We start from the raw sequence: 24,929 nt of genomic DNA on the forward strand, positions 1-24,929 counted from the left end.
TGTTTTTCTTTCTTTTTTTCAGAAAACCTTCCCTGCACAAGTCGAATTCGACGTCAAGCACAATACCATGTGCATGATTCCGTGCATGCGAGTGACATCTTTTATTGGATTGATTCTGCTACTGCGGTGACAGTGGAAGCTAACAATGTTTCAACAACCTGTCAATCATTTCATCTACATGATCAAGAAAGATGGAGATGTGGCCCTGGCCCTCGAGAAGACGAACCTGTGCCGTACCGGCAGGAAGATGCTGCGCAATCCATTTTCCATGCGCAAAGGGCACCATCTTGTCGTCACTGCCTTGGTAGAGCAGTACATGCGTTTTGTTTTCGCCCACGTCAAACCCCCAAGGCTGCAGAAAGGCAAGGTCGTCGTCGATCCAGCCGTCGCAGTTTACCTGCAGTCCCTCGCGGAAACTCTGGGACAGGTAGTTGCCGAAATCTGGGTCGCGCAAAATGACCGCCTTGTCGACCTCGGGCAGGTTCGAGGCCATGGCAGTCATTATGCTCTGCGCATCGCCCATCATGTCGGGTCGCTCGGCTTCGCAGAATTCGCGCAGCTTGGCTTCGCCTTGCAGCGCTGCGTGGAATTCTTGCAGGTCTGGTAGTGACTGTCAGAGGAGAAGAAAAACAGGACGAGGAACCTTTTTCCAGGCAGTCTGCAAAAACCTACTTCCTTCGCCCTGACCGCTGAGAAAATCCAAGTCATCGGCGTCCGAAGGCCCAACGCTGGCAATTAAAAGCGCGGCCAGACAGCCTGGTAGTCGTGCTGCGCAAGCAAGCGCATGTGGTCCTGCAAATGAACAAGTCAGTTTGAGAGCGAAAGTTGCACATCATTTTCTCCTTGACCTACCGCCGCCACTCCAGCCCGCCACAAGACATTTGCTAATGCTGAGATGCTGCGTGAGCTGTTTAATGTCGTCGACGACGTCCGCTACCCGACGCCCTTTTTGTCTTGTGGAACCGCCATAGCCAGCTCTGTCTATTGTGATCAGCTTTACACCTCTGCTTTTGCATTTGGCTTCGAAGACCGGGAGCACCGCCTTGTTCCCCGGAGTGCCGTGGAGGAAGATTAACGGGATGCCATCGGTCGCCGCTGAGACGCTGTAAGATAGTTGCCGTCCGTCTGTGAGGCGGAATACCTGGTCCATTGTTACGAGCTGAATGCGGTTTGTCTGGTGTGTTTGGGCGTGAGGAGAGGGTCGTCAGGCGGGCAGTCCGATGATATATCTATATGGGCGATCAGGCTATGCAACATTACTAATGCAACCCAAGGCGAGCGAACTAACCATCCACAACAGGGTGACTGGAGACCCCCAATTTCCTGTGGCCGAGGTTTATATGCCAAATTCTCATTACGAATAAACAGGAGCGAACAAACGTGTAGATTGAGAATGAATGGCAAGTTTTGATGTCAATTTCAGCGTCGCCCATGCCAAGTATCTGTATGCTACCGTACAAGTCCAAGTATCCCCCATCCTTTGCACTCTCAGAGGGTCAAGTCAACGAAAATTTCGATAAAGTTTGGAGCCTCGTGGACTCATAAGAATTGTAATACTAACAGTATGCAAGAGTTCTTTAGTCGGTGACCTCGCCAGCAGGGTGGGTGTATTCGATAGCACGCTTGTCGGTCACGCCGCCGGCTTGGTGCGTGTACTCAATAGCACGCTTGTCTGTCACGCCTCCAGCTGGGTGAGTGTACTCGATGGCACGTTTATCAGTGACACTGCCAGCAGGATGAGTGTACTCGATGGCGCGCTTGTTGGTGACACCTCCGGCAGGGTGGGTGTACTCGATGGCACGTTTATCAGTGACACCGCCGGCTGGGTGAGTGTACTCGATGGCACGTTTATCAGTGACACCGCCGGCTGGGTGAGTGTACTCGATCGGAGACGCTGCTCCAAGAGTAACCAGGATGGCTGTGCAGATAAGGCGATTGATTTGCATCTTTATTGTTGAAATGGAGGTATTGGTTAGCTGATTTACTTATGTGATAAAACAACATCTGTCAAGTCGGGCGGCGTACTCTATATACTGGCACAGCGGCAAGCAATACAGCGTGTTACGATGGCATATGCAGTAGTAGCCTCGCCCGTCGAAAAGCCGAATATTGCAGTATACCTGGCCTTGGACTCCTCAGCCGTCAAGTAATATGCATGCATATGCAAATGTATTCGGTACTAGGCGTGGCTGTCAAGTCATCTCACCCGTCATCTCACCCGCCAGCCTTGCGCCCCGACGGCCAGGCGTATCATCTCACACAGTGGAGCATCACATCTTGCAGAATAGCAACATCCTGAGCTGCGCTTGGACTGCTATTGCTAATCACTTGCCTTAATACTAGCAGTTTCGCAAGTTGGCGGCTCTGTGTCCTCAATCAACAAGCGCTATCCCTCCGAGATGCCATACTCAAAAATGGAAAAGGTCGATATAGAAGACCCGTTTGAGAGCCACGGGCTCTTAGGACAGAATGACCTCATCGCCTGTAAAGGAGCAGAAATCGCGACCAAAGTGCGGCGACGGATCTTTTGGGTACTGTCCGTGGGCAATGTGATCTTATTCCTCGTTTCGATTTTCATGGTCTCTTTTTCCTGGAAAACTCGGCGCTTTGTGTTTAGAAACGGGGGGAACGTATTACTGAAGGAGATCGACGCATATTGTAAGTAGCTCGTCATGCAGACACCGCGCGCCACTGACACGCCCTCTTCTTAGCACCCGTATATGACCAAGTACAAGTCCCTCTCGTCGATGCCACCATCAACGGCTCGCTTCTGAACCGCGAGTCTTCCATATATCGCCAGCCCCCATCTTTCGAAGTAGACGCGGCATGGGAGCGTATCACGCACCAGTTCCCCCACGCCATCAGCTCCAAAGACGTGAGGCGCCTCGGTAAAGACCCCAGCAAGACGGCCAAATGGCCAGAGGACTGGGGATTCGGCCCGGACGCCCACATTGCCGAACTCGACATTATCCACACGGTGCACTGTCTCAACGCCGTCCGGCGCGACGTTCACTGGCGGCACTATTTTGCAGACCGGTACCCCGACGGCGACTTTCCAGAGCTGCACCGCGTGCACACTGATCACTGCATCTACATTATTCTGCAAAACCTAATGTGCAGCGCAAATGGAGACGTCATTACCAATGTCTGGGTGGAGGGGCAGTCGCACCCGTTTCCGGACTTCAACGTGCACAAAAAGTGCCGTGATTACGAGACATTTGTGGATTGGCACCATAAGACGCAGATTACGGACATGGAAGGATATGAGAAGATGAGGGCGCCCGAAAGAGCATTTAAGTGGCCAATGTCGCAAGAGTTTCACGATTTGTTCCAGACTGGCCTGACGGGGGGGAGCATCAAAGATGCATCTCTCTTAGACTAGTTGGCAACTTCATTTCTTAAATTTTTATGCAAGAGAGAATTCCTTTTGGCACTCACCCTCCCTCTCCTCTCTCTGCTGTTCCTTGCATATCTTGTGCACCTCTACCTGAACGATTAATCAGCTCTTCCACCGCGTCCAAATGCGCGGGCACGCCACTTTCCTGCTGCAGCAGCTCCAGCTCCACGCCCAGACTGTAGAGTTTTCTGAGCTCCTGCACCATTCCGCAGGCTTTGGAAACAATTTTGGTATGCGCAGAATTTGTTCTGTCGGGCACCGGCGGCACCGTTGAGGACTTGCCAGATCCAGGACGCGATCTTGACATGTCCATCCTCGCTGCTAAGGACGGAGCTGTTGCCAAACTGGCGCTTTGACATGGACTGGCAGGCGACAGTGGCATCTCCACTGGCGGAATATTACTGCTCGTCGAGACGCCGGGCGTGCAAGTCCAGGAAATGTCCCCAAAGTCCATGTTGACGCCAAGGCTGGCCTGTCTGGCCTGAGAGTTCGCCTGCAGCGTCCCAGAGTAGTTTCCGTAATTGACACCCTAGGCACATTGTTCCAATTAGCGACCGTAATCTTTAACACTGTCATTGCAGCGAATCGCTTCGGATTACAAGGGGCAGTCAGCTCACCAGTCCATCTCCACAGTTCTGGGACTCGTCCGCTCTACTATACTCGCAATGAGAAGACTCGAAGGAACCTCGCTCCGGGCCGGAAAGCAGCTGCATGCCAAAAGCACCGCAGTGTATATCGTCGTCGTCGGAGCCGCCGTGTTTTTTCTTCTTTCGCATCTTTTGCCCTTGAATTGAAGAATTAGTCGCGTGAAAATTTCACGGTCAAAGGCCTTGATTTACTATATCGTCTTTGAGCCTCTCGATTTTGGCTTTTGCGCCTATCCTCATACGCACTGCCCATTATCGCGGTCGACTGGATACTCCATTACTATTCATGGCCTTCTTTTGGCCCCCGCGGCGAGTTTATGCTTCTATAAGTAATCTCACATTCTGAGAGGATTCAACATGTCGCCATGCCACAGCCTGATTCACTTCTCAGACCGGCAGCTGCACTGCTGCCGCCGACACCAGTGGAATCCATTGCATCGCGCTAGCCCATAAATGCGGATAATGTGCCGCTAGTGGAACCGTTTCGCCGCTAATAAATTAAGATCTCAATCGGCTGCCGAGATATTACTAACATCCCGGCAGCTGGCAGTTCCGCAGCGCAAGGCACGAGGCTCTGCGAAGTCGGTAGCTCAGGAAGTCGTTCGGGGACGGCACTTGTTCGCTTTTTCGGCATGTTCACATTTCGAGAACGGAATCAGGCTGTCGGGAGTGGACATGGCTTTCACATCATTGCACATAACTCGTTCGATTACGCCATCTGCAGCATGTTTGCTCGGGGGACTTTTGTAAAACGAGGCTACGGGGCCCTTGATGGCTTTACAGCTGGGAACCCTGATGACTTGTATTTATTGATAGATGAATAGGCACCCGAGTAAGCTTACCAGCGCGGGGCCCCGGAGACGTTTGGAAAATGCAACTCCGTACATCAACTTACTGGAGCCCGCATGAGCTGACTTTTACAACTCCAATGCTATAGGCGATACCCAGAGCTGAAAGTGTGCATGTCCACCACTAGAAGTGACCGGCATTTACTCAATTCGTTTTTCATAATCTATTACCGATGTGATTGTGCCAAAGTCTGAAAAAGAGATACACCATGAGCCAACCGTGCGGCTCACCGAACGACTCCAGTTTCGGTCCGTCTGTCAACTCTTGCTACAGAAGCTTCGATTTCACCCTCTTTTTCGAGGACACAATCTTGTCGCTGGTTCCTTCTTCCATATTCATACCAATCGCATCTTTTTACATTGCCATTCTCGTAAAAACGAAGCCCGTTGCAATTCGTACAACATGGTACATAATGAAACTGGTATATCTCCTAATGCAGCGTGTTGATCCAAATGCTTACTCGGGGTAAGATCGCCTATGCGGCGCTAGCCGTCACGTATTGGATATTTCTAATCGCCATTACGCGTGATTCTGCAAATGCCACAGCCGCCGGTATTCCTGCCGCCGCTCTTGCTCTGGTATCAAGTATACTGCTGGCTATTCTTGCTGCCTTGGAGCACACCAAGGCACTCGCGCCGTCGCCAGCACCCATCTTCTTCATTTCCGTCACTGCGCTCCTAGACATCGCAAGAGTGCGCACACTGTTTTTGACAGGACAACCCTTCCCCGCAGCTACGCTGTGTGTTGGTCTGGTTCTGAAATTACTACTGCTGGTGTTCGAAAGCCGAAGCAAGAAGAACGGCCTTGCCGCACTACCGTCGCAGACGAGCCCGGAGAAACTGGCAGGTCCGATGAGTCGAACAATGTTCCACTGGATTAATCCACTGCTCATACTAGGATTCAAGGGGTCGCTGAAAGGGCATTGCTTAGGTCCAATTGACCCCAAGTTTGATGCCGAATACTTGACCGAAAGATTTGCTGCCGTTCCACAAAGTGTCAAAGATGGACTTTCCGAGGGTGGGCTTAGCACTCTCACTCTGACATGTATCAGGCAGGATCTATTGTACCCTATCATTCCTCGACTTTTTGTTTCCCTCTTTACGTTTCTGCAGCCATTTCTCATCGACTCCATGTTGAGCTGGCTCACCAAAAGTAACCGCGGCGCCTCAAATCAGGGATACGGCTTAATTGTAGCGACGTTTTTCGTGTACTTTGGCATCGCAGTATGTAGCACTCTTTTCAGTGCGAAGTACTCTGACGCTAACAATATTTGACCAGGCCTCCTATAGTTGGTACTGGCACCAGGTCAACAGATCAGTCACCATGATTCGTGGCGGCCTCGTGGTGGTTCTCTTTGACAAGCTCCTGCGCCTTGCCGAAATCCCGAGTGTCGAGTCACAGGCAATGACACTCATGTTTAGCGACACCCAGCGGGTCATGACCGCCATGAATTACTTCCACGAGCTCTGGGCCGGTGTCTTTGATACTGCAATAGCTACGTGGCTTCTGTATCGCAAGACGGGGGCGGCGAGCTTTGCAATGCTCGCAGTCACGATAGGTATTTTCGAAGCCCGCCTCGCCTCGGAGCTGTAGATTTTCGGCTGACCCAGGAAAATGTAGTGTCGTCGATTGCTTGCGCGAGCCTTTCCAAGAAATTGAGCGGAATGCAGCAGCAATGGTTGGCGGCCGTGGAACAAAGACTTGGGCCGACAAAACGCATGCTGTCGTCTCTCAAGGCAGTGAAAATGCTGTCGGCGGACGATCGGATTTCGAGCACCATCACAGCCCTGCGCCGCGCCGAGCTGGCTGCCGCCTGGCCTTTCCGGAGGCTTCGCATCTTCACGACTGCCATATGTAAGTACTTGCACAAAGCGAGTCGAGGCCTTCAATGACGAACCGCAGGACAGCTTACAGCACCATTACCCTGTCGCCACCGCTGGTCTTCGGGGTGTACATCGCACTCGCCTCCGACGACCACGGGCTAGATGTTTCAAGACTTTTCACGTCTCTCTCGCTCATCAATCTGCTAGCGACGCCTGTGATGCATCTCTGCCAAGCCATTCCAGTACTTGGAGCGGCGCATGGCTGCATGGCGCGCATTCAGAGCTTTCTAGAGCTCGAAGAGCAAAGCGATAGAAGAACCACAATAGCTCCATCGCAAAGCTTAGAAACGGAAGCTAGGAATATTTTCTCAGTGAGAAATGTGTCTCTAGGATGGACGGCTGGAAAGCCCATCCTCCACAACATCAATTTCGACGTCAAGCGCGGGTCGCGAGTCGCCATTCTGGGACGCATTGGCTCTGGGAAATCACTTCTCCTCAAGGGTTTGCTGAGTGAGGTAGAAGAGATTTCAGGGGTTATTTCCGTCGCTGAGGGCGCATCCTTTGCGTACTGCAGCCAGACCCCGTGGCTGGAGAACGCATCGGCAGAAGAAAATTGGACTGGACGCTGCGCATCGAGAACCCCCGCCGTTCTTGGGAAGATGGCTCAAGACTACGCTCTGAAGGATATTCAAAATCTTCAAGATTACAAAACAGGGACGATTGGTAGCCAAGGTGTGAAACTCAGTGGTGGGCAGCGACATAGGCTGGTAAGTCCGATGTATGTCTGGCAACACCTCCACTTCTGACTATGATGCCAGGCACTTGCACGAGCGCTCTCTCTCGATAGAGATATTGTCCTACTGGATGATGTCTTCAGTGCCTTGGATCGTCGCACAAAGATCCACGTAGCGGAAAGCTTATTGCGGAGGGCGCGAGAGGGAGAAAATACGAACACTGTCATCTTCAGCACCCATGACGGTATGAATGTGTCTCGGCCTGCTTTTGAAAATCTACTTCTGACCAAGTGCAAGAGTACATTGCCAACATGGCAGATGAAATATACGAGATAGATCGATCAGGCACAGTTATCCGACGCAGCAAGGTGGACTTGCCCGCAGGCACCTCGCCAGCAGACAGCGCCTCGTCGATAGAGGCCGAGGAAGAAGTCTCCACGGCGGAGCAATCTCAAACCTCCTCTTCGATTTCTATTTTACCTCTTACGGCTGACCCCACGGTAAAAGACATGGATGTGTACAAGACATACCTGCGCTCCATGGGACTCGGTAACGCTGTGGCGTTTCTGTTTTTGGGAAGCGCGTTTGCGGTCGCGTTCAAGTTTCCAGGCAAGATATGATGCTTCCTCGAGATCTCTCCGACGCTAATTATGGTGTAGACCTTTGGATTCAGTGGTGGTCCAATGACACCTCCTCGAGCAGTAGCAGACATTCTACCGGGTACTGGATCGGGTTATATGCTGGCCTGCAGTGCATCCCGCTGCTGCTGCTAGGACTTTGGCTGTGGTAATTGGTTCCTACAAAATTCCTGTTATCCAAGATTTCAACTTACTCACAACCAAGCAGGCACGTATTTTACATCATTGTTCCTACAGTGGGCATCTCCATCCACACCAACCTTCTCACCACCGTCATGAACGCGCCCTTCTCCCACATCAGCAACGTTGACTCTGGCAGCATCATGAACCGTTTCAACCAGGACCTCATGTTCATCGACTCGCTCCTGCCCTTTGATCTCTTCAACACCGTCGCCGAGCTCTACATTGCCGTCATCCAGATTGTCTTTGTGGCCGTCGCCAGCGCGCAGGCGCTCGCGGCCGTGCCCGCGGTCGCGGCCGTCCTGTACGCGATTCAGAATCTCTACCTGCGGACCTCGAAGCAGCTGCGGATCCTGGAGCTCGAGGCGAAAGCCGTCCTGCATAGCCTCGTGTCGGACGTGACGGCCGGCGCCGGCCCGTCGACAATTCGCGCGCACGGATGGCAAGGACACCTGCGCGCACGCTTCATGGAGAGCCTGGACGTCTCCCAGGAGCCCATCTACCTGCTCTTTTGCGTGCAGCGCTGGCTGCAACTCGTGCTCAACCTAGTCGTCATGGGCCTCGTGGTGCTGGTCGCGGTTGTCGCCGTGGCGCTGCGCGCAAAGGTCAACCCCGGCGCCGTCGGCGTCGCGTTCCTCAACGCCACTACGCTGGGCGAGACGCTGACCCAACTCGTCATCTCGTATACTTCACTAGAAACCTCCCTGGGCGCTATTGCGAGAACGACGATTTTTGCCGCGACTACCCCGAGTGAGCTTGGCGGCAACGCTGACGACAGCGGCGGCGAGCCCTCGTCTTGGTGGCCGTCGGAAGGGAGTGTTCGCATGGACAATCTTTGGGCCAGGTACCAGTTGCCCGCTGCTACAACTCAAGAAGAAGAATCATGGAGCTTGCGAAGCATAAGCATCGAGATACCGGCCGGCCAAAAGGTTAGTATCTGCGGTCGCACAGGCTCTGGCAAGTCAACCTTTATCCTGGCTCTGCTTCGCATGGTCGACATCCCGATCGGCACGGCCTACATTGGCGGGCGCGACCACTCCCAGATTCCCCTCGCAGCACTACGGCGAGGGTATTTTGTCGTGTCTCAGGATCTGCTGGAAGAATCCACCATACTGCGGGATCAAATCGACCCGGACAGGCAGTTTACAGACGAGCAGATCCACGAGGCCGTAGCAGAATGCGGTCTACAAGAGATCGTCGAGACTAGCGGGGGGCTTCGTGCCAGTGCTGGGGACGTGCAGCTCTCGAATGGCGAGGCGCAGTTTCTCTCGCTCGCCAGGGTGATCTTGTATGGATCTCCAAGGGAAGGCGGCATCCTGCTTCTCGACGAGGCCACGAGCAGGTGCGTACTGGACGATGTTTTCGCATTTTAGCCAACTAACAGCTAGTATAGTCTTGATGAGGATGCGCAGCGCCGGATGGAGATGCTGATAGAATCAAGGTTCCAAGACAAGACAATCATATCGGTCTGTCACAGACTTTCCTGGGCACTCAAGTCTGATAGAATCATTGTCCTGGAGAACGGGGAGGTCATACATGACGGGACGCCGCAGGAAATTGTCAAGGTTTCATCATTGTTCGCCGGTATGCCGCTGCCAGAATCTGAGCAGTGAGCCGAACTCTAGTTACATTCCGCTTATGTGGGATATTCTTGTTTTCTGTTGTTGTTCTTCTTCTGCTTTGCACTCTGCTGGTTCTCCATCTCCGCGGCTCCATTCACACTTGCTGTCGCTCAAGAACCGCCCACGCCACATCCATAGTAGTGACCCGTTCGCCGACATATTCCAGCTGCTCCATAGCTTGTTCGATCTGCGGAACAAAAGCCAACACACTCTCTTCCTGCGCATTGGAGAATCCCTGTGATAGGACACCCTCTTGGAAGCTCCGTGATGTAACAATCTTGGCCTCCCAGTATCCGTCGCGCATCGCCTCTGGCGGGCTGACAACCCCCCGGCGGGCCACTGACCAGCCAGCGCTTTGCGCAAGCTTCAAGAGCTCCTCCATCTCCAAGGCACCGCGAATGTTGGGCTCACCAGGCTTCATACCGCCAGCGTCTTGCTTCTTGAGAGCGTGCAGGCGCATCTGCGCGCGAGCGGCGAGCTGATGCGGACGCTGCTCCAGCGCATCGTTTTCGAAGGTATATTCCGCAAGAAACACCCGCACGAATCTAGCCTTGACGAGCGCGGCGAACTGAGATCGAATCAGGTCGCGGGTCGAAAAGTACCACAAGCTGTGGCAGAAAACAGCCGCGTCAAACGAATGATATGCGTCACTGTCCAGAAAATCGGGCAGATTGTCTCGCACAAAGCTGACGCGTCCCCCAAGAGAGGACGCTTTCAAGTAGTCTTGGGACTGCTGCAGTGTAAACGGCGCGCCGTAGGACGGCTCAGCGGGATCTAGCCCGGTGACATGGCCACTCTTGCCTACAAAATATGCCAACACGGCAGTTGACTCGCCCTGTCCGCAGCCAACATCAAGGACCTGTAACGGGGTTTTATCGCCGACTCCCCAGGCACGGCAGAGTTCTATGCGATGGGAAAAGGTGCTGTCCAGGGTCTTGTCCCTGTCACTGCCCTGGTGAAGGAAGGAAGCAGACAATGTATCGAGAATCGCTTCGTTGGCGGACATGCTGGGAGTGGCTTTGGCACAGCGTATTGAAAACGCATTTGCAAGTAAATGCCAAATGCAAGAAACAGAAGGTGTCACTCTTTTGCCTCAGCCGAAGACTGCTAGGCTTCAGAGCCGGGCATGACAGTGGCAAGCCTGGGTGGCGAGGCGCTGGGTCCAGAGAATTCGGGGACCGGCACTGAGCTGAATGCGCCTCGTAGCCCGATGATAGCTGCAGTGAGCTCACTTTGCAGAATAAGCTGATCTCCGCAATCCTTCATGAAATCAGGCTGTGTGTCACGTTTGCCCTCGGCTTTGCCTGGTATGTCTCGCCAGAAAAGGAAATTGAGAACCTTGATGATTGATTGCGGCACGTACACCTGGAAGATGCCCAAAAAAAGGCTGTGAATATCGAACAAAAGAACAAAGGTCCCCAGCACTGCGGCATTGACACTGTACCATGTGTAAAACCACCCCAGAATAGACAAAGCAACAGTGAGTCTGCGCTGTATTACCAGCGCACCAGAAAATGGCAATCGATAGCTCTGCAGAGGAGCCGCTTCTGGCGGCAAATGCGCAGGACCAGCAGCCCGACGACGACGACGCGCGCTCCAGCAAGTCCAAGATCAACACCAAAGCAGTCGCTCTCATCTTCCTCTTCGTTTTGGTGTCAGATATCGGGTATTTTATCAGCATCGCCCCCTTGACGCGTATCTACGAGGACATAACCTGCCGACGGTACTTCCAGGAGTCGGGGCAGACGCTCTTCCTCAATGGCACCAGCGGGCGTCCTGACGAGGCGCAGTGCAAGATACCAGAGGTCCAGGGACCTGTGGCCGAGTTGTTTGGCTATCAAACGTTCCTCGACTCGCTGGTAGGGATTTTTCTGGGGCTGTACTTTGGAGCGCTGGCGGACAGGGTTGGACGACGACCCATCTTTACTATCGGTACCGTGGGCGCGTTTCTGTCGTCTTGCTGGACATTATATGTCTGTAGGTATCACTTGGGTAAAGTTCTTACCTAAAGCCTCTTCTCTAACGCTGCAGTAGGCTGGATGGAGTTTCCGCTGCGTTATGTGTGGTTCTCGTCCACGTTTCTCATACTGGGCGGCGGGAGCACCGTGGTGAATGCCTGCCTGACCATGATCCTCACAGACGCCACGCCGGCGGCATCAAGGTCGAGGGTGTTTCTTTACTTTACAGCGTCGAATTTAGGATCCGAGGTCGTTGCGCCTCCAATTGCGTCGTACTTTATCGACAGCAACCCGTGGGTGCCGCTCGTGATTGGGCTTTGCTGTACTGGTTTGACAGTATCTATCGCTGCCAGTGTACCAGAGACGTTGTCACCGAAAAGAAAATCGGCAGAGGCTATCGATAACCCGGACGGCCCTACTGAGGAGGATGTGCTACACCCGACAGAGGTGCCTGCAAAGGACAGCCCGTTCAAGGCGACGATCAAGCATACGCTACAGTCGCTCAACTATATCAAGAGCCAGCACGCATTGTTTCGTTTGGTCTGTGTCTTCATGATCTCAGACTTTGCCAGGCAGTCGATGCTGTTCTTGGTGCAGTACGTGTCTGTCCGATACCGGTTGACTCTTGGACAGGTAAGTGTCGCCGCTGTTCTGTGCTTTGCGCTTGGCTTACCTGGCGCCAGGCAAACTATTTACTCTCGTGGAGAGCAACGGCAGCCATAATATTAAACACAACAGTCTTGCCTGCGACAGACAAGTTGCTGCAGGTCAAGTTTCACATACCGCCTCGAAAGAAAGACTTGATTTTGGCCCGCATGTCGATTTGTTTTTTCACCGCTGGCTTTCTCGCGTTGGCGTTGGCGCCGACTGTGGCGATTGTCATCTTTGGTAGGTTGACGTCGCAAAGCGTCCAAACCTGCTCAAGTCTGACAGCGTGGGATAGGAATCGGCCTCTACACTCTCGGAGGGGCATTTGGCACCTTTATGCGGTCCATGATAAGCACCATGGTAGAGCCGCACAGGCTGGGAAGCATATACAGCACACTGTCCATAATGGATACAGCCGGGGCGTTGGTCGCCGGTCCGATTCTCGCCCAGGCGCTGAAATGGAGCATCAGCTTTGGTCATGGCTGGAGCGGACTGCCGTACCTGTTTGCTTCAGTTCTCTGTGGAGCGGGCACTGTAGTTTTGTTTCTAGCAAAGCCCTGCTAAGCTAAGACTGCGAGGCTCATTTCGCTCAGATATCCGCACGACCGGGGCTCGGGAGAATAACATAGTTTTATGTTTTGACATGGTTGATGTGTTTGTCTTTGGCGGCGTGTCTTGCCGGTGGGCTGAATGTCTCAGGTGTGGAAGCAATGGGAGCGATCTGTGCTTTTTTTTTTGCGGCGGGTGCGGTACTATTATTTAACTTATACTAATCTCAGTTCCGAGCGATAAGGGCCGTACCTGCAACACTGCCCTTGTGTCTTTCGTTTTGTGCAGGCGAGGTTTCTTGTCTATTGGCGAGTCCGCCGGGGCAGGGTTGGGCATCGTGGCACACGGGAGCAGAGAGTGAAACCTGCCGAGCGGATGCTGACCTATCGGGGCAAAGACTGTGGTTGCAGTGGTGGCATCGGGGAATGAAAGTTGGAGGGGTGGAGCAGACGAGGACTGGTAACGAGGAAAAAGGAGCGGCGTGGTGGATGGATGGATGGATGGATGGCTGAATGGATGGGGTGAGCCTGGTGGTGACTGTCTGGAGATGCGTTCGTTTGTAGAGGACAAGGAGGATGTACATGTGAGAGACTTGCTGCCACTCGACACGGCACTCTGCTGACCCGAGCCGGGCGGCCATCATGCATTAGGGTAGCAGCTACAGTGGAGGCCGACGACTGCTGACACAGCAAAGCCAGGTATCTCCGAGGTAACTACTGCTCGTGGCCGCTGCGGGCTCCTGTGACGCTATTCCCAGGCTGGGCAGGCCGCTGTCTGCACCACCTTGGGCCGAATGGGGTCGGGGTCCTGGAGGGTCTTGGGGGTGCGCCAGTGGGCAGTTGCAGGGGGCGATAGGGGGTGTAGGACCTTCTCTTGCCCTTCTTTTAGCGGAGTAGGTACTGTGTACAGCGGCCGTACAGCAACTGTAGCACCCCAGGCGCCGGACAGCGGTCCAGTCCTCCCTCGCACAGCATCTTTAACAGCTCGCGGCACACGAAAGATAAAATAAATAATAAATAAAACATGTCGCAAGGGTCAGATTTTGGCGCAAATGGGCCGACCTAGGTACCAATTACTGCAGCGGATGACCAGGTACTCTGACACTCACACACCACACCCCAGATCGATCTGCTTGGGCTACCCGTCCCTCTAAGTTACCAGCACCAATCCGCACGTACCAGTAATCCAGGCGGCGTGTCCCCGAACCAGGCCTCAGGGACCACTAAATAATTCATTTGTCTGCCGTCCATGACCAATCATGTCGACGCACCACTGAAGGCGGTACGTACCATTCTGGGACGACCACTTCCGCACCACCGTTCTGGTACCAGCATCCGTAGGTACTCCGTACCTTCTCTACCAGTACACCTCCACCCAAATCCCAACTGCGCGTGCCGCTCCCTCCACGATATCTTCACCCCGGGATCCCCAAGCCGCCTGCCGCCTGCCATTTCGCCTGCTGGCTGCCCTTCTCGCCAGTGCAGCCATCGATTGATCATCCTCAGTCGCCTTTTGCAACATATACCGACCATTTTCCGTCGTCGCGCATTCCGCAGCGGGCACCACGCCTCGCTCATCAAGTCCCGCGCGGCGACGCCGACAACTACCACCATAAACGCCGCTGCACCTCCAACAACATTAATTCTGGCGGCCACATCACCGAGCGCCTTCCACTCGAATAGTTACGCCGATTGAAGCACTGGGCGTATCTCTCCCTCGCGCAATTTCCCCTCGCCTCTCAACACTCCCAACAAACACTTGCACAGGATGGCGTCTCTGCTCCCTTCCACGGCATGAGCTCCAGGACTTCCATGGGCGCCCAGCAGAGAGCCCAGCAACGGGCGCCCGCCGGCTCAGCTCGTCCGGCTCACCACCGAAGCATCTCATCATCACATATACCACCCCCTTCGCCCGTCCGCAAGGATGGCCTCTCCGACCACAATCAACCGACCGACCCGGCCGACGCCTCCACGGCCTCGTCGCACCCCAGCACAGGCAGTCGCCACGGCGCAACCCCGAGACGCACCGCTGGCTCCAGGCTGCGACTCGAGCTCTCCAACGATGACAATATAACCCCCGGCCCCTCGACCGATTCGCCTCTGGGCACACCCTCCACCCACAGCGCTGCGCCCGACTCCAGCACCGATGTCAGCGGCCGCGGCAGTCCGGCCTTCTCCCGAGCCTCCCACCCCGACTCTACCAAGATGCCCATGCCTCACCGGCGGGCGCCCATGCAGCGCTTCGTCGTCAGTAGCAAGACGGCCGTGCCTACCACAGTGCCCATAAAACGCGACTCCAAGCCGAAGCAGTATGCCATCGAGGTGCCCCTGGCCGCCCCCCGCTACCTCTCAACCAATAAGCACGACACCGTTCATCGCGATCCTTTCAACAAAGGTCTCTTCTCCGGCAATGCCGACTTCTTCCCCTGGACCGGCCGCCACCACGAGGACGAATGGAGCACCGAGGCGATACAAAAGGGAACCTGGGACCGCGGCAGCCAAAACGAGACTTCGTCCGCCCGCCTTGCAGTCTACCCGTCTCTTAAGCAGAAAACGGGTCTCAATGCATTGTCCACCATCTTCATGGGAGTCCTCAATCAGCGACGTAATCGCGGCCAGGTCACGGCCCCGTCCACGTTCAAGCCGCCTCCTCGCGTCACACTCACCGATACGAAACGTGAGGTATGGCTCAAGGATCTGGCGAACCCGACGATTTCGCTACGGCGTCTCAGCCGCACGATTCCTCACGGCATTCGCGGCCGGACCCTTCTCGACCAATGCCTGAACAAAAACGTGCCCACCGAACGAGCCGTCTGGTTGGCCAAGTGCGTTGGCGCCAACGAGATCCGCGCCTTTAAGCGCAAGGGTGTCGCCGGTGCACTCGTCATGGGCAATGAACTCAAATGGATCAGAGACTGGACCATCTTTGTGGAGCAGTTCATCGACTCTGTTGTCTCTTCGGTTGGCGAACCTGACTGGAAGCGAAGAGTGACGTACTCGTACGTTGAGCAACCCGTCGGTCACATAACTTAAACATACTAACCACGCGCAGAATCCGCCTTGCCACTGTGCTCTACTCGGAACACTTACTCGATCGTGATCATTACCTAGACTGGATTGTCTCGGGCTTGGAAAACAGCAGCCAGGCCAAGTTACCCATGTGGATATTGGTTGCGCAAACATGCTGGACAGACGTCCTTCGATCTAGGAAACCCGGCCGTCGCCTCGTATTTGCTCTACTGAGCCACCTAAATAACGTATGCTCTCTCAGCCAGATATGCAGGGCTTTACTAACTTGCGCAGATATACAACGATCCCGATCGAGACATCTTGATACCGCTCTCCAATCAACTTTCGTCGTTACTAAAGACACTTGTCGCGAAGAACCCCGAGAGTTTTATCCAGCCACTCCAATGGCTCAAATACCGAGAATGTCTTGCTGCATTTCTTCCGGCCGACGAGCGAGCATTGCAGCAAGCATATCGCTCCATCAACCAAAGAAATTCGGAACTCTTGGTTTCCAGCACAGCCTCGCCACCTGTCGGAGGCAAGGAGCACCTGGTCAAGCTTCTAGACGCCACGCTGCATGGCAAGGTCAACCGCGAACTGTCCTCCAAGTGCTGGTCAACCTCGGAAGACAAGACACAGGTCCTCAGGACTGTCATTGAATGGGTCACCTCGTTCCACCGCCCAGGCTTGGAAAAGATTTACACGGCCACGAACCTGCTGCGATCTTGGGGCAGCTTTCGTGCCAATACGACAGGCGCTATTCTCGACACTCTTGACTCTATAGATCGCGATGATGTGGTACGGAAACAGGCAGTCTACCGCTTGGTGACTGAACTGGCGCGAACCGGTCACTTTTCTGTTGCCCAGTACATCCAATGGCTGATTGCTCGTGGCAACTGCCATAGTGCTGCTGACGTGGAAGACAGCGGTCCATGCGCCTCTAGGCTTCTTGTTGAGCTGCCCGTCTACTGCTTACCAGATGATCGCAAGTCTGATCGTGCCAATCTGCTGCGCCGCGCCGCCAACTACGATGTTACCGACGAAGCTCGCGATACTGAAATCGCCATTCAATGTGTCAAACAGACTGTCGGGATACCTGCGGCAAACAACGTCGACGGCGAAACCCTGCCGGCCAAACCTATCCCTCTGCGCAAGCTTGTCAACCGCATCAAAAGTAGTAGCTTTGCCCTCAAGAGTGCTGTTGGTGCTCATCTTTGCGACGCGATCCAAGGCCTACTCCCGCCGCGTCTCAACACCGAGGTCTCACTAAACATGTTTACATCAATCCGTACCATTCTCGAAGCAACGGGTGACTTTGCCATGCTTGGAGAGATTATCAAGAGCTGCGCAAAAATGTCCAACATCGAGGTTCTTGCTGCTTGTGTGGACACTACCAATGTCAATCTCCAGGTTCTTCTCGCTGTCGGCGTTGCCGATGACGTCTTTACCCTCTATGTCGAGCGACTCAAAGCAGTGAGCCGTGAGCACGGACTCGTAGCCCGGCCTCTGCTAGCCGCCTTGTCGTCCCTGGCGCAGCGAATGCCCAATCAAGGCGACATGGCCAAGAACCTGCAGCAGGAGCTGACGCAGACTGACCGTAGCAATCCTATCGACGCTTGTTCCCCTGTCTCGGATAATATGGTTAGCCAAGCAACGAGCCCAGAGGGCGAAGTCTCGGAACAGATTGACAAGCTGCTGGCAACGGGCAACAGTGTCGACCACCCCACGATGAACCGTTTGTTCCGAAACATTGTTCCCCGTCTCGAAGCCGGCTGGAACAAACTGGACGCTAGTCGCCGGGTCTACGCCTCTCTGCTCGCCAGACTACGGCTCTTTGACACGCACCACTTTGACAGACTTATGAGCGATTGGGTCAGCCACATTCGATCTCTCAAAGAGCGGCCCGCGTTGCTGGAACTGCTTCCGCTGCTTGTCAGTCTCGGTTGCCTTACTATGGTGAACGTTCTACATACAGCCAATGCAGCTCCCGTCGCAGCCAATGTCAATGCCGTCGATTCGGACCCGCCACGTGGCTCGGCCATCTATCTTCAAGAGCTTCTACAGCTGATACTGCGCAAGCTACCGAAGCAGAACCCACTTACACCGGAGGAATCCTACCGCTTTATTGTCTACCAACAGTCAGCCAAGATAGAGCATTCCAGGGCGCTTTTACTCTTGATTCGCAATGCGGTTCACGAGTACTCAATCCTTCGCACTCGTTCGACTACCACCACACTACCGCTTGATGACCGAAGCTGCCAGGACGATGTGCTAGAGGCACTACGAGTCTTGGTTGTCGCCAACTCTGCAGCTGCAGCCGAAGCCCTTAGTATAAAAGACTTGGCCCCAGAGGCATCTGCTCTCATTCGGACTGTTGCCGCCAAGCTCCTGACCCCCGGTGACGAGAACACCAGCTCCTCGTTTGATAAGATTTTGGGTTTGGCAAACGAGCTCACGATGCCGTTTTGCCAGCTCAGTCTCAGTATGGAGCTCTCCCTCCCGCAGAACAGCCGGATGTCCGACGAGCAGCAGGAGTCGCAGTTTGACATGTTTGCAAGGGCAATGGACAGCGCTATTGAAGCTCGCAACATAGTATGGACGAGCATGCTGCCTTGCCTCAGCGACGACATCACGCAGCACCTGCGCAGCCAGACCCACGGCCGCTTCCTCGACATGATTCCGTCGTCCAAGACGTCCAATTTTGCCGAGATGGCCACGAGCGAAGATCGGATCCAGCTTGCCAAGAACCTCCTCGGGGTCATCGAAGCCATCATCTCGGGCCAGCCGCCGTCGAAATCTGCCCAGCTGACGTCGACGTTGGTGGACAAGCTGACCGATCTGTGGGAAATCATCAGCGCACCTAACTCTGCGGCCCAGGACGCGGTCCGCAAGCACTGGCTGCCCTTTTTGCTGCGCTTCGTCACGCTCCACAGCATATCCTCTTCCTCGTCGTTAGCCTTGGAAATGTCCAATCAAGCTGCATCCGCTGGCTCCCCCGCCACAGCCGCTGGTCCGTCCGCCATCGTCAACAAGGTCGTCAGCAATGCGGCGGCAGCAGCGGCAACTACCAACCATAACAACCATGAGGCGCGCGCGCGCATCGTCTTTGTCCTCTGCGGGATCCTGTCCGCGCTCGAAGCGCAGCAGACGCTCCCTCTGCGCGACACCAAGCTTGCGCAACAAGTCTTTGACATTTCGCTGCTCCTCGTCGACGCCCTCCCCGACGACATGCGTCTGCACTGCGCGCGCAGCGTGCTCGCCAGCCATTTGGCCGTTTCCGTCTCGCGCGCCGGCACTTCCGACCCTCGCATCTACTACCTCCTGAGCTACCCGCGGCCAACCGCCGCCGACAACCTGATGCTCGCGCACCGAGACCGCAGCGCCATCCCGCCGAGCGCCGCAGCTCGCGGCCTGGGCGCCATGTATGGCATCGGCCCCACGCTGCAGGAGCGGTATAGCCAGTTTGTGCTGCGTAGGTGGGAGGCGCTCAGCGAGCCGACGCCGAATGTGGGCGAGAACGACACAAGTCTATCCCTAGGCCTGTTTGAAGCCATCAAGATTCAGTAGATCTGGTGGCTGACTTGCCTTGCGGTACGACACATGACTATATCTGCATCTGCATCACTTTACGATTAACGGATCACACCACTGCCTGACTTTTTTTTGTGTATTGTCTCTTATGTATTAAGCTGTCCCTTTGTCTTTGTCTTTGTCTCTTTCTCTACATCATTAGCCTTTACAAGGGGATCGGTGGCGTTTTTCATTTTCCAAATGGACGGGACATTATGCACAGCTCATTATTGGCTGCGCTGCTGGGTTTACGTTTTTCTTGTTTTTGTTCTCTGTCGTAGGATTGCCATTATGGGAATGCACATAAAGAATGAAGAAATCAAAGCAGATTTTACTATTTTATTTTTCAAAATCCTGTTCGCACTGGAAGGGAGTTGACGGCCGGAAGGGGGGGCATGTAAATAGTCCAAAGTCGTATATCTCAATCATTGAATTGAGGAAACTTTTATCCAAGCACTATTGCAGTTTCTGTTGGATTGATGTTACATATCCCTGCCTCCTAGTAGACTGAAATAATCTTTCCGCCACCAGATCACGTTCCTTGTTGTGAGACATGCCGACGACTAGAATAACTAATGGTGAATACGCGAACATCGCTAATTGAGAGCAACGATGGCGTTCATTGCATATAAGCCAGGATAAGTAACGTCGTTCTCATCAAGAGTTTGCCTCGCCGTCAATTCGTGTCTCCGACCTTGCCGATGCCTCGCAGGCCTGGGATGTGCCAGCTGCTGTTAGCGTCTTGTAGGTAAGCATCGCAGTTGCTGAGTGAATGGCTGACCAAACTGGGGGTGGCTTTAAATAGACAGCGCCTCGCGAATTTAGCATCTCCGGCGTTGGTGGTGTCTGCGACAAACTCGTCTGATCCTAGTGTCGTCATGGTTTACTTAAAGACTACCCATGACGTCTCGATTCCCCACACTCGGCGCCCTCGTCTGGGGATGCTTCGGCTTTGAGAGTTTCGGCTGCTAACCCAGTGTAAATTAGACTATTTTGCAGAGACAATTATAAAGTAGAAGACATGTAGACCAAGCTTCCAAATGTCTACCAACCCAATTGTACACTCAGAGACGACAACCGACTGTTTTGTGCTATCAAGAAAAGGCTGCAGCTACTCGCATTCGAGGCCACAATACGATCAAGAACCAACATGACTGCCCACAAGTCTTGGACGGTCCACGTTCAAAACCACCCCGGATCGACCAAAGAGGAGATTGCCAACGAACCTAACTGGGGTGCCGGGCACCAACACCGTGTCGGTTTCCGCAACAAGGGGAATCGAGTCCCGGGACTTGCGCACGATGGGGATTACTCCGAAGAAGTTAGAAACGCACGCGTGCTGAGAAAAGAGCTGCGGGACGAGGAAACCTGTGGTCAGTTAGTCAATTTTCGTGATATAATTGAGCACGAGCCGGTGAGTCGCGGGCTTGACGCAGAGCAGGAAATGCGCTAACTGAGACTAGGATTTGCATCTCCGGTATCCCGAGAACAGGTCGTTGGGCTGGCGATATGTCATCGACACCACCGAGGATTGGGTAAAAAACAAGCAGAAATGGCCGGCGAACATTGAACGCGAGAAGAAGCAAGAGAGGGAAAGGGTAGAAAAGGAATCGAAGCAAGAACACGAATGGCGCCGCGATTCAGACAACGTCAAGCACCACGACGCGTACGCCACAGGGGAGGTGGAAGAAAAGGAGGTTAATGACGAAAAAAGGGCAAACGGCGAGCGAAATGGGGACGCCGAGAAAGAATCTGAAGTACAACGTTTAGAGCGGCTGTACTCTCCCCAAGAACTTACACTCTTGCGTGGTCTCCAGCATGAAAGAAAGTACATGTCAAATCTGAAAGAAAACGACGGCAAGGGCACATCGCCCCAGCGCCACAATCGAACGCAAATCTCGATAGACGAGCAGGATCAGTTCAGCCCGGACAACTGGATCCCTCGATCTGCGCATCTCACGCGCATCACCGGAAAGCACCCTCTGAATGCCGAACCAAAGCTCGACGACCTATACGCCGGCGGGCTCATCACACCAAACGAACTTCACTATGTCCGCAATCACGGCGCTGTGCCGCGACTCCTCTGGGAGTCTCACGAGTTGGAGGTCGAGTACAGCGGCCAAAAACACACCTTTACCATGCCGCATCTAGAGAGCTTCGAGGCCGTCAATATCCCCGTCGCGCTTGCGTGCGACGGCAATCGCCGCAAGGAGCTCAACATGATCAAGCGGAGCAAAGGCTTCGGCTGGGGGCCCGGCGCCATCAGCTGCGCCTACTGGAAGGGGCCCCTGCTGCGGGACGTCCTGCTCGACGCCCGCGTCCCGGAGGTGCTGCCGGGCATGAGGACCAAGCGATACTGGGTCAACTTTGAGGGCGCCGACGAGCTGAGCGACGGTGCGTACGCGACGTGCCTCCCGTTTGAGTATGTCATGGATCCGCACAACGACGTACTCCTCGCCCACAAGATGAACGACCTCCCGCTGCCGCCGGACCACGGGTACCCGGTGCGTCTGATTGTGCCGGGCTACGTCGGCGGCAGGAACGTCAAGTGGCTGCGGCGGATCTGGATCAGCGAGGAAGAAAACGACTCGCACTACCACATCTGGGACAACCGCGTCCTGCCGGCCTTTGTCACGGAGATGGACGGTCCCTTTGCCGACACGCTGTTCCGCCACCCCGACACGGCCTGCAACGAGCAGAACCTCAACTCTGTCATCGTCAAGCCCGCCCAGGGCGAGACCATGTCGCTGGCCAAAATGTCCCGCGGTGGGAGCTATCGCGTGCAGGGGTTTGCCTACGACGGGGGCGGCCACCAGGTACAGCGCGTCGAGGTTTCGCTCGACGACGGCAGGACTTGGCTCTACTGCATCCGGACGTTCCCCGAGGCGCCAATTCGCCATGGCAACAAGTACTGGGCGTGGATTCACTGGCACGTCGACATCAAGCTGCAGCATCTCCTGAGGGCAAGCAGCATCACGGTGCGGTGCTTCAACGTGTTTAAGAATACGCAGCCCAAAGACTACAACTGGAACATCATGGGCATGATGAACAATGCTTGGTATTCTGTCAGGCCAGAGGTTGCGCAGGACGAAAAGTCGGGAGAGGCGCAGATCTTGTTCCGCCATCCTGTTGAGCCGGGTCAGGGCACGGGGGGCTGGATGAAGCCGAGCGTGGAGAATCAGATTGCAGAGGCGAAGCAGGAGGCAGGGGCGCCGACAAAGGAATTTACCAGAGAAGAGATTGAGAAACACGCTACGCAGGACGATTGCTGGATTGTGGTGGACGGTAAAGTATATGATGCGACGAGCGTGCTGGAGTGGCATCCGGGCGGAGCGGCTGCGATCCTGTCTCATGCTGGTGCCGTGCATCAGGAGACGACGGACGAGTTTGGCTCCATTCACGACGACTACGCATATGAGAAGCTCAAGGGTAAGCGCAGATCCGGACTTTGGATGACTTGTGCAGTAGTTGGGCAAGGCTAACGAAACCTGACAGAGTGCGCATTGGGTGTCCTCACGGAAAAGGCTGCCAATTACGTCAAGAAGAATACCGAGGCGGCGGCCAAGGACAAGGCCGAGACGTCACAGGCCAAGGACAAAGTCGCGCTGCAGAGCCACCGATGGATCCCTGTGACGCTGGCCGAGCGCAAGGATATATCCAAAGACTCGAGGACCTACACCTTTCAGCTGCCCAAGGGCCAGCCCATGCTGGGCCTGGGCACCTGCCAGCACATTCTGCTAGGATGCCACTTCAAAGACCGCATGCTGATACGCAGCTACACGCCCACCCGACCACTATGCCCGCCTAGCGACGACGGCAGGCGTCTCACCAACGCCGCGGGCAAGGCACTCGAAGACGGCAGCGGCACCTTTGACCTCACCGTCAAGACGTACTTGCCCGACAAGCGGCAGCCCGGCGGCGCCATGTCCACCATTCTCGACTGCATCCCGCTCGGCGAGGAGGTCGAGGTCCGGGGGCCGACCGGCGACATCATCTACCACGCCGGCGGCGTCTTCACCATCGAGGGCCAGCGGCGCACTTTTAAGCGCGTGTCGCTCGTGCTCGGCGGGTCGGGCATCACGCCCGGCTACGCGCTCATCGCGCGCATCGCCATGGCGGCCGACGACAAGACGGAGATTCGCGTCATTGACGCGAACAAGACGGAAAAGGACATACTGATGCGCGGCGAGCTGGACGAGTTTGAGAACAAGCTACAGGGGCAGCTGAAGATGGCGCATGTGCTGAGCCATGCCGGTGAGGAGTGGGATGGGCTGAGGGGCCATGTGGACGAGGAGATGATCAGGGAGACTCTGTTTCCGCCCGAGGAGGACTCCGTGGTTTTCTTGTGTGGGCCGCCGGCGATGATTCAAAAGGCAGCTCTGCCGGCGCTGAAATGTGAGTTTTTTTCTGGCTGCGAGTTTTGACTGTTTTGAAAGTGTGTGATTGTGGTTTGCTAACGAGAGGTTGGTCGGTAGCGTGGGGTTATGTCGAGGATGACAACATGTTTGGATTTTAACGCATCACGGCATCACAGTAAACTTTGAAGAAAAAGAAAAAAAAAAGGAAAAAAAGATTGAGTAGCTACTGCAGATTAAAGACAACAATAAGAGACAAAAAAAAATGCAATGCCCAGTATGCGAATCGAACGCATGATCTTCTCATTTCACCGTATCGAATACTAGTGAGACGCTATACCACTTAGCCAACCGGGCCTGATTTGTGTCACAAGCCAGAGCCGTTACGGTACAAAAGCACAGCGGCGCCAACAGCCAGCCACATACATACCAGATTGCAATAATATATAGTGGTGATGTGCAATCTAGTAGCATTAAAGACTTCTCCTTGTTGAAGTTGTACAAATTTTTAAATTTTTTTTTTTTCAATTCTCTCAAGTTGCTCTCCATGCCATCATCTGCATCATCTGGGCTACATGACAACATGTACAAGTCTTCGACTTCTTCGAGCAGCTACCCTGTGAGATCACGGGCTGGGAAAAATGAGCGCAACGGTCGTCTTCTCTCTGGATTGTATGAAACTCTTCCAACAAAGATCTGCTTAAAAAAGCACGCGAGAGCAGTCTCTTTGCCCCGCATTCTCAGCACCTGACACGGCTCTTTCTGCAGGTGGCAATGAACTCCTCCAAGTGGCAGCGAGTTACGGATAAAATCGGCCCAAGGACTCGGTCTGTTTCTGGACCTCGAACCTCCCCCGTAGCTACTATGTGTGAGACTTTTGTAGCCAGGCTTTCTTGTCAAGCCGGGCAGTTGGCATGACCAGTAGGTAGTCCTTTGTCGCTCGCGCTCGCA

General features: G+C 54.5%; 9 protein-coding genes across 9 annotated transcripts; 5 read left to right on the plus strand and 4 right to left on the minus strand.

The window, feature by feature from the left end:
• Positions 1-118: 118 nt before the first annotated feature.
• On the minus strand, positions 119-1,150 carry LMH87_002121 (uncharacterized protein; the record flags this gene model as incomplete). The annotated part of the gene is made up of 4 exons (XM_056193519.1): positions 119-139; positions 227-600; positions 673-792; positions 853-1,150. The coding sequence occupies 4 exons, from the start codon at positions 1,148-1,150 to the stop codon at positions 119-121; spliced, it is 813 nt and encodes a 270-aa protein (XP_056050550.1).
• A 427-nt stretch (positions 1,151-1,577) lies between these two features.
• On the minus strand, positions 1,578-1,946 carry LMH87_002122 (uncharacterized protein; the record flags this gene model as incomplete). The annotated part of the gene is made up of 1 exon (XM_056193520.1): positions 1,578-1,946. The coding sequence occupies one exon, from the start codon at positions 1,944-1,946 to the stop codon at positions 1,578-1,580; it is 369 nt and encodes a 122-aa protein (XP_056050551.1).
• A 453-nt stretch (positions 1,947-2,399) lies between these two features.
• On the plus strand, positions 2,400-3,382 carry LMH87_002123 (uncharacterized protein; the record flags this gene model as incomplete). The annotated part of the gene is made up of 2 exons (XM_056193523.1): positions 2,400-2,658; positions 2,712-3,382. The coding sequence occupies 2 exons, from the start codon at positions 2,400-2,402 to the stop codon at positions 3,380-3,382; spliced, it is 930 nt and encodes a 309-aa protein (XP_056050552.1).
• A 52-nt stretch (positions 3,383-3,434) lies between these two features.
• LMH87_002124 (uncharacterized protein) lies at positions 3,435-4,297 on the minus strand (the record flags this gene model as incomplete). The annotated part of the gene is made up of 3 exons (XM_056193524.1): positions 3,435-3,926; positions 4,015-4,181; positions 4,237-4,297. The coding sequence occupies 3 exons, from the start codon at positions 4,295-4,297 to the stop codon at positions 3,435-3,437; spliced, it is 720 nt and encodes a 239-aa protein (XP_056050553.1).
• Positions 4,298-5,101: 804 nt separating this feature from the next.
• On the plus strand, positions 5,102-9,881 carry LMH87_002125 (uncharacterized protein; the record flags this gene model as incomplete). The annotated part of the gene is made up of 10 exons (XM_056193525.1): positions 5,102-5,314; positions 5,364-6,116; positions 6,172-6,451; positions 6,514-6,747; positions 6,801-7,483; positions 7,535-7,694; positions 7,748-8,059; positions 8,110-8,236; positions 8,297-9,610; positions 9,662-9,881. The coding sequence occupies 10 exons, from the start codon at positions 5,102-5,104 to the stop codon at positions 9,879-9,881; spliced, it is 4,296 nt and encodes a 1,431-aa protein (XP_056050554.1).
• A 103-nt stretch (positions 9,882-9,984) lies between these two features.
• LMH87_002126 (uncharacterized protein) lies at positions 9,985-10,896 on the minus strand (the record flags this gene model as incomplete). The annotated part of the gene is made up of 1 exon (XM_056193526.1): positions 9,985-10,896. One exon carries the CDS (start codon positions 10,894-10,896, stop codon positions 9,985-9,987), a length of 912 nt encoding a protein of 303 aa, XP_056050555.1.
• Positions 10,897-11,404: 508 nt separating this feature from the next.
• Positions 11,405-13,060, plus strand: LMH87_002127 (uncharacterized protein; the record flags this gene model as incomplete). Its single annotated transcript, XM_056193527.1, has 4 exons — positions 11,405-11,867; positions 11,925-12,481; positions 12,532-12,736; positions 12,792-13,060. The coding sequence occupies 4 exons, from the start codon at positions 11,405-11,407 to the stop codon at positions 13,058-13,060; spliced, it is 1,494 nt and encodes a 497-aa protein (XP_056050556.1).
• A 1,778-nt stretch (positions 13,061-14,838) lies between these two features.
• Positions 14,839-19,620, plus strand: LMH87_002128 (uncharacterized protein; the record flags this gene model as incomplete). The annotated part of the gene is made up of 3 exons (XM_056193528.1): positions 14,839-16,043; positions 16,097-16,301; positions 16,348-19,620. The coding sequence occupies 3 exons, from the start codon at positions 14,839-14,841 to the stop codon at positions 19,618-19,620; spliced, it is 4,683 nt and encodes a 1,560-aa protein (XP_056050557.1).
• A 1,153-nt stretch (positions 19,621-20,773) lies between these two features.
• Positions 20,774-24,139, plus strand: LMH87_002129 (uncharacterized protein; the record flags this gene model as incomplete). Its single annotated transcript, XM_056193529.1, has 4 exons — positions 20,774-21,037; positions 21,087-23,052; positions 23,119-24,018; positions 24,099-24,139. The coding sequence occupies 4 exons, from the start codon at positions 20,774-20,776 to the stop codon at positions 24,137-24,139; spliced, it is 3,171 nt and encodes a 1,056-aa protein (XP_056050558.1).
• Between the last annotated feature and the right edge of the window lie 790 nt (positions 24,140-24,929).

The sequence above is a fragment of the Akanthomyces muscarius genome, chromosome 3, assembly GCF_028009165.1.
Source record: "Akanthomyces muscarius strain Ve6 chromosome 3, whole genome shotgun sequence".
Classification (NCBI taxonomy): domain Eukaryota; kingdom Fungi; phylum Ascomycota; class Sordariomycetes; order Hypocreales; family Cordycipitaceae; genus Akanthomyces; species Akanthomyces muscarius.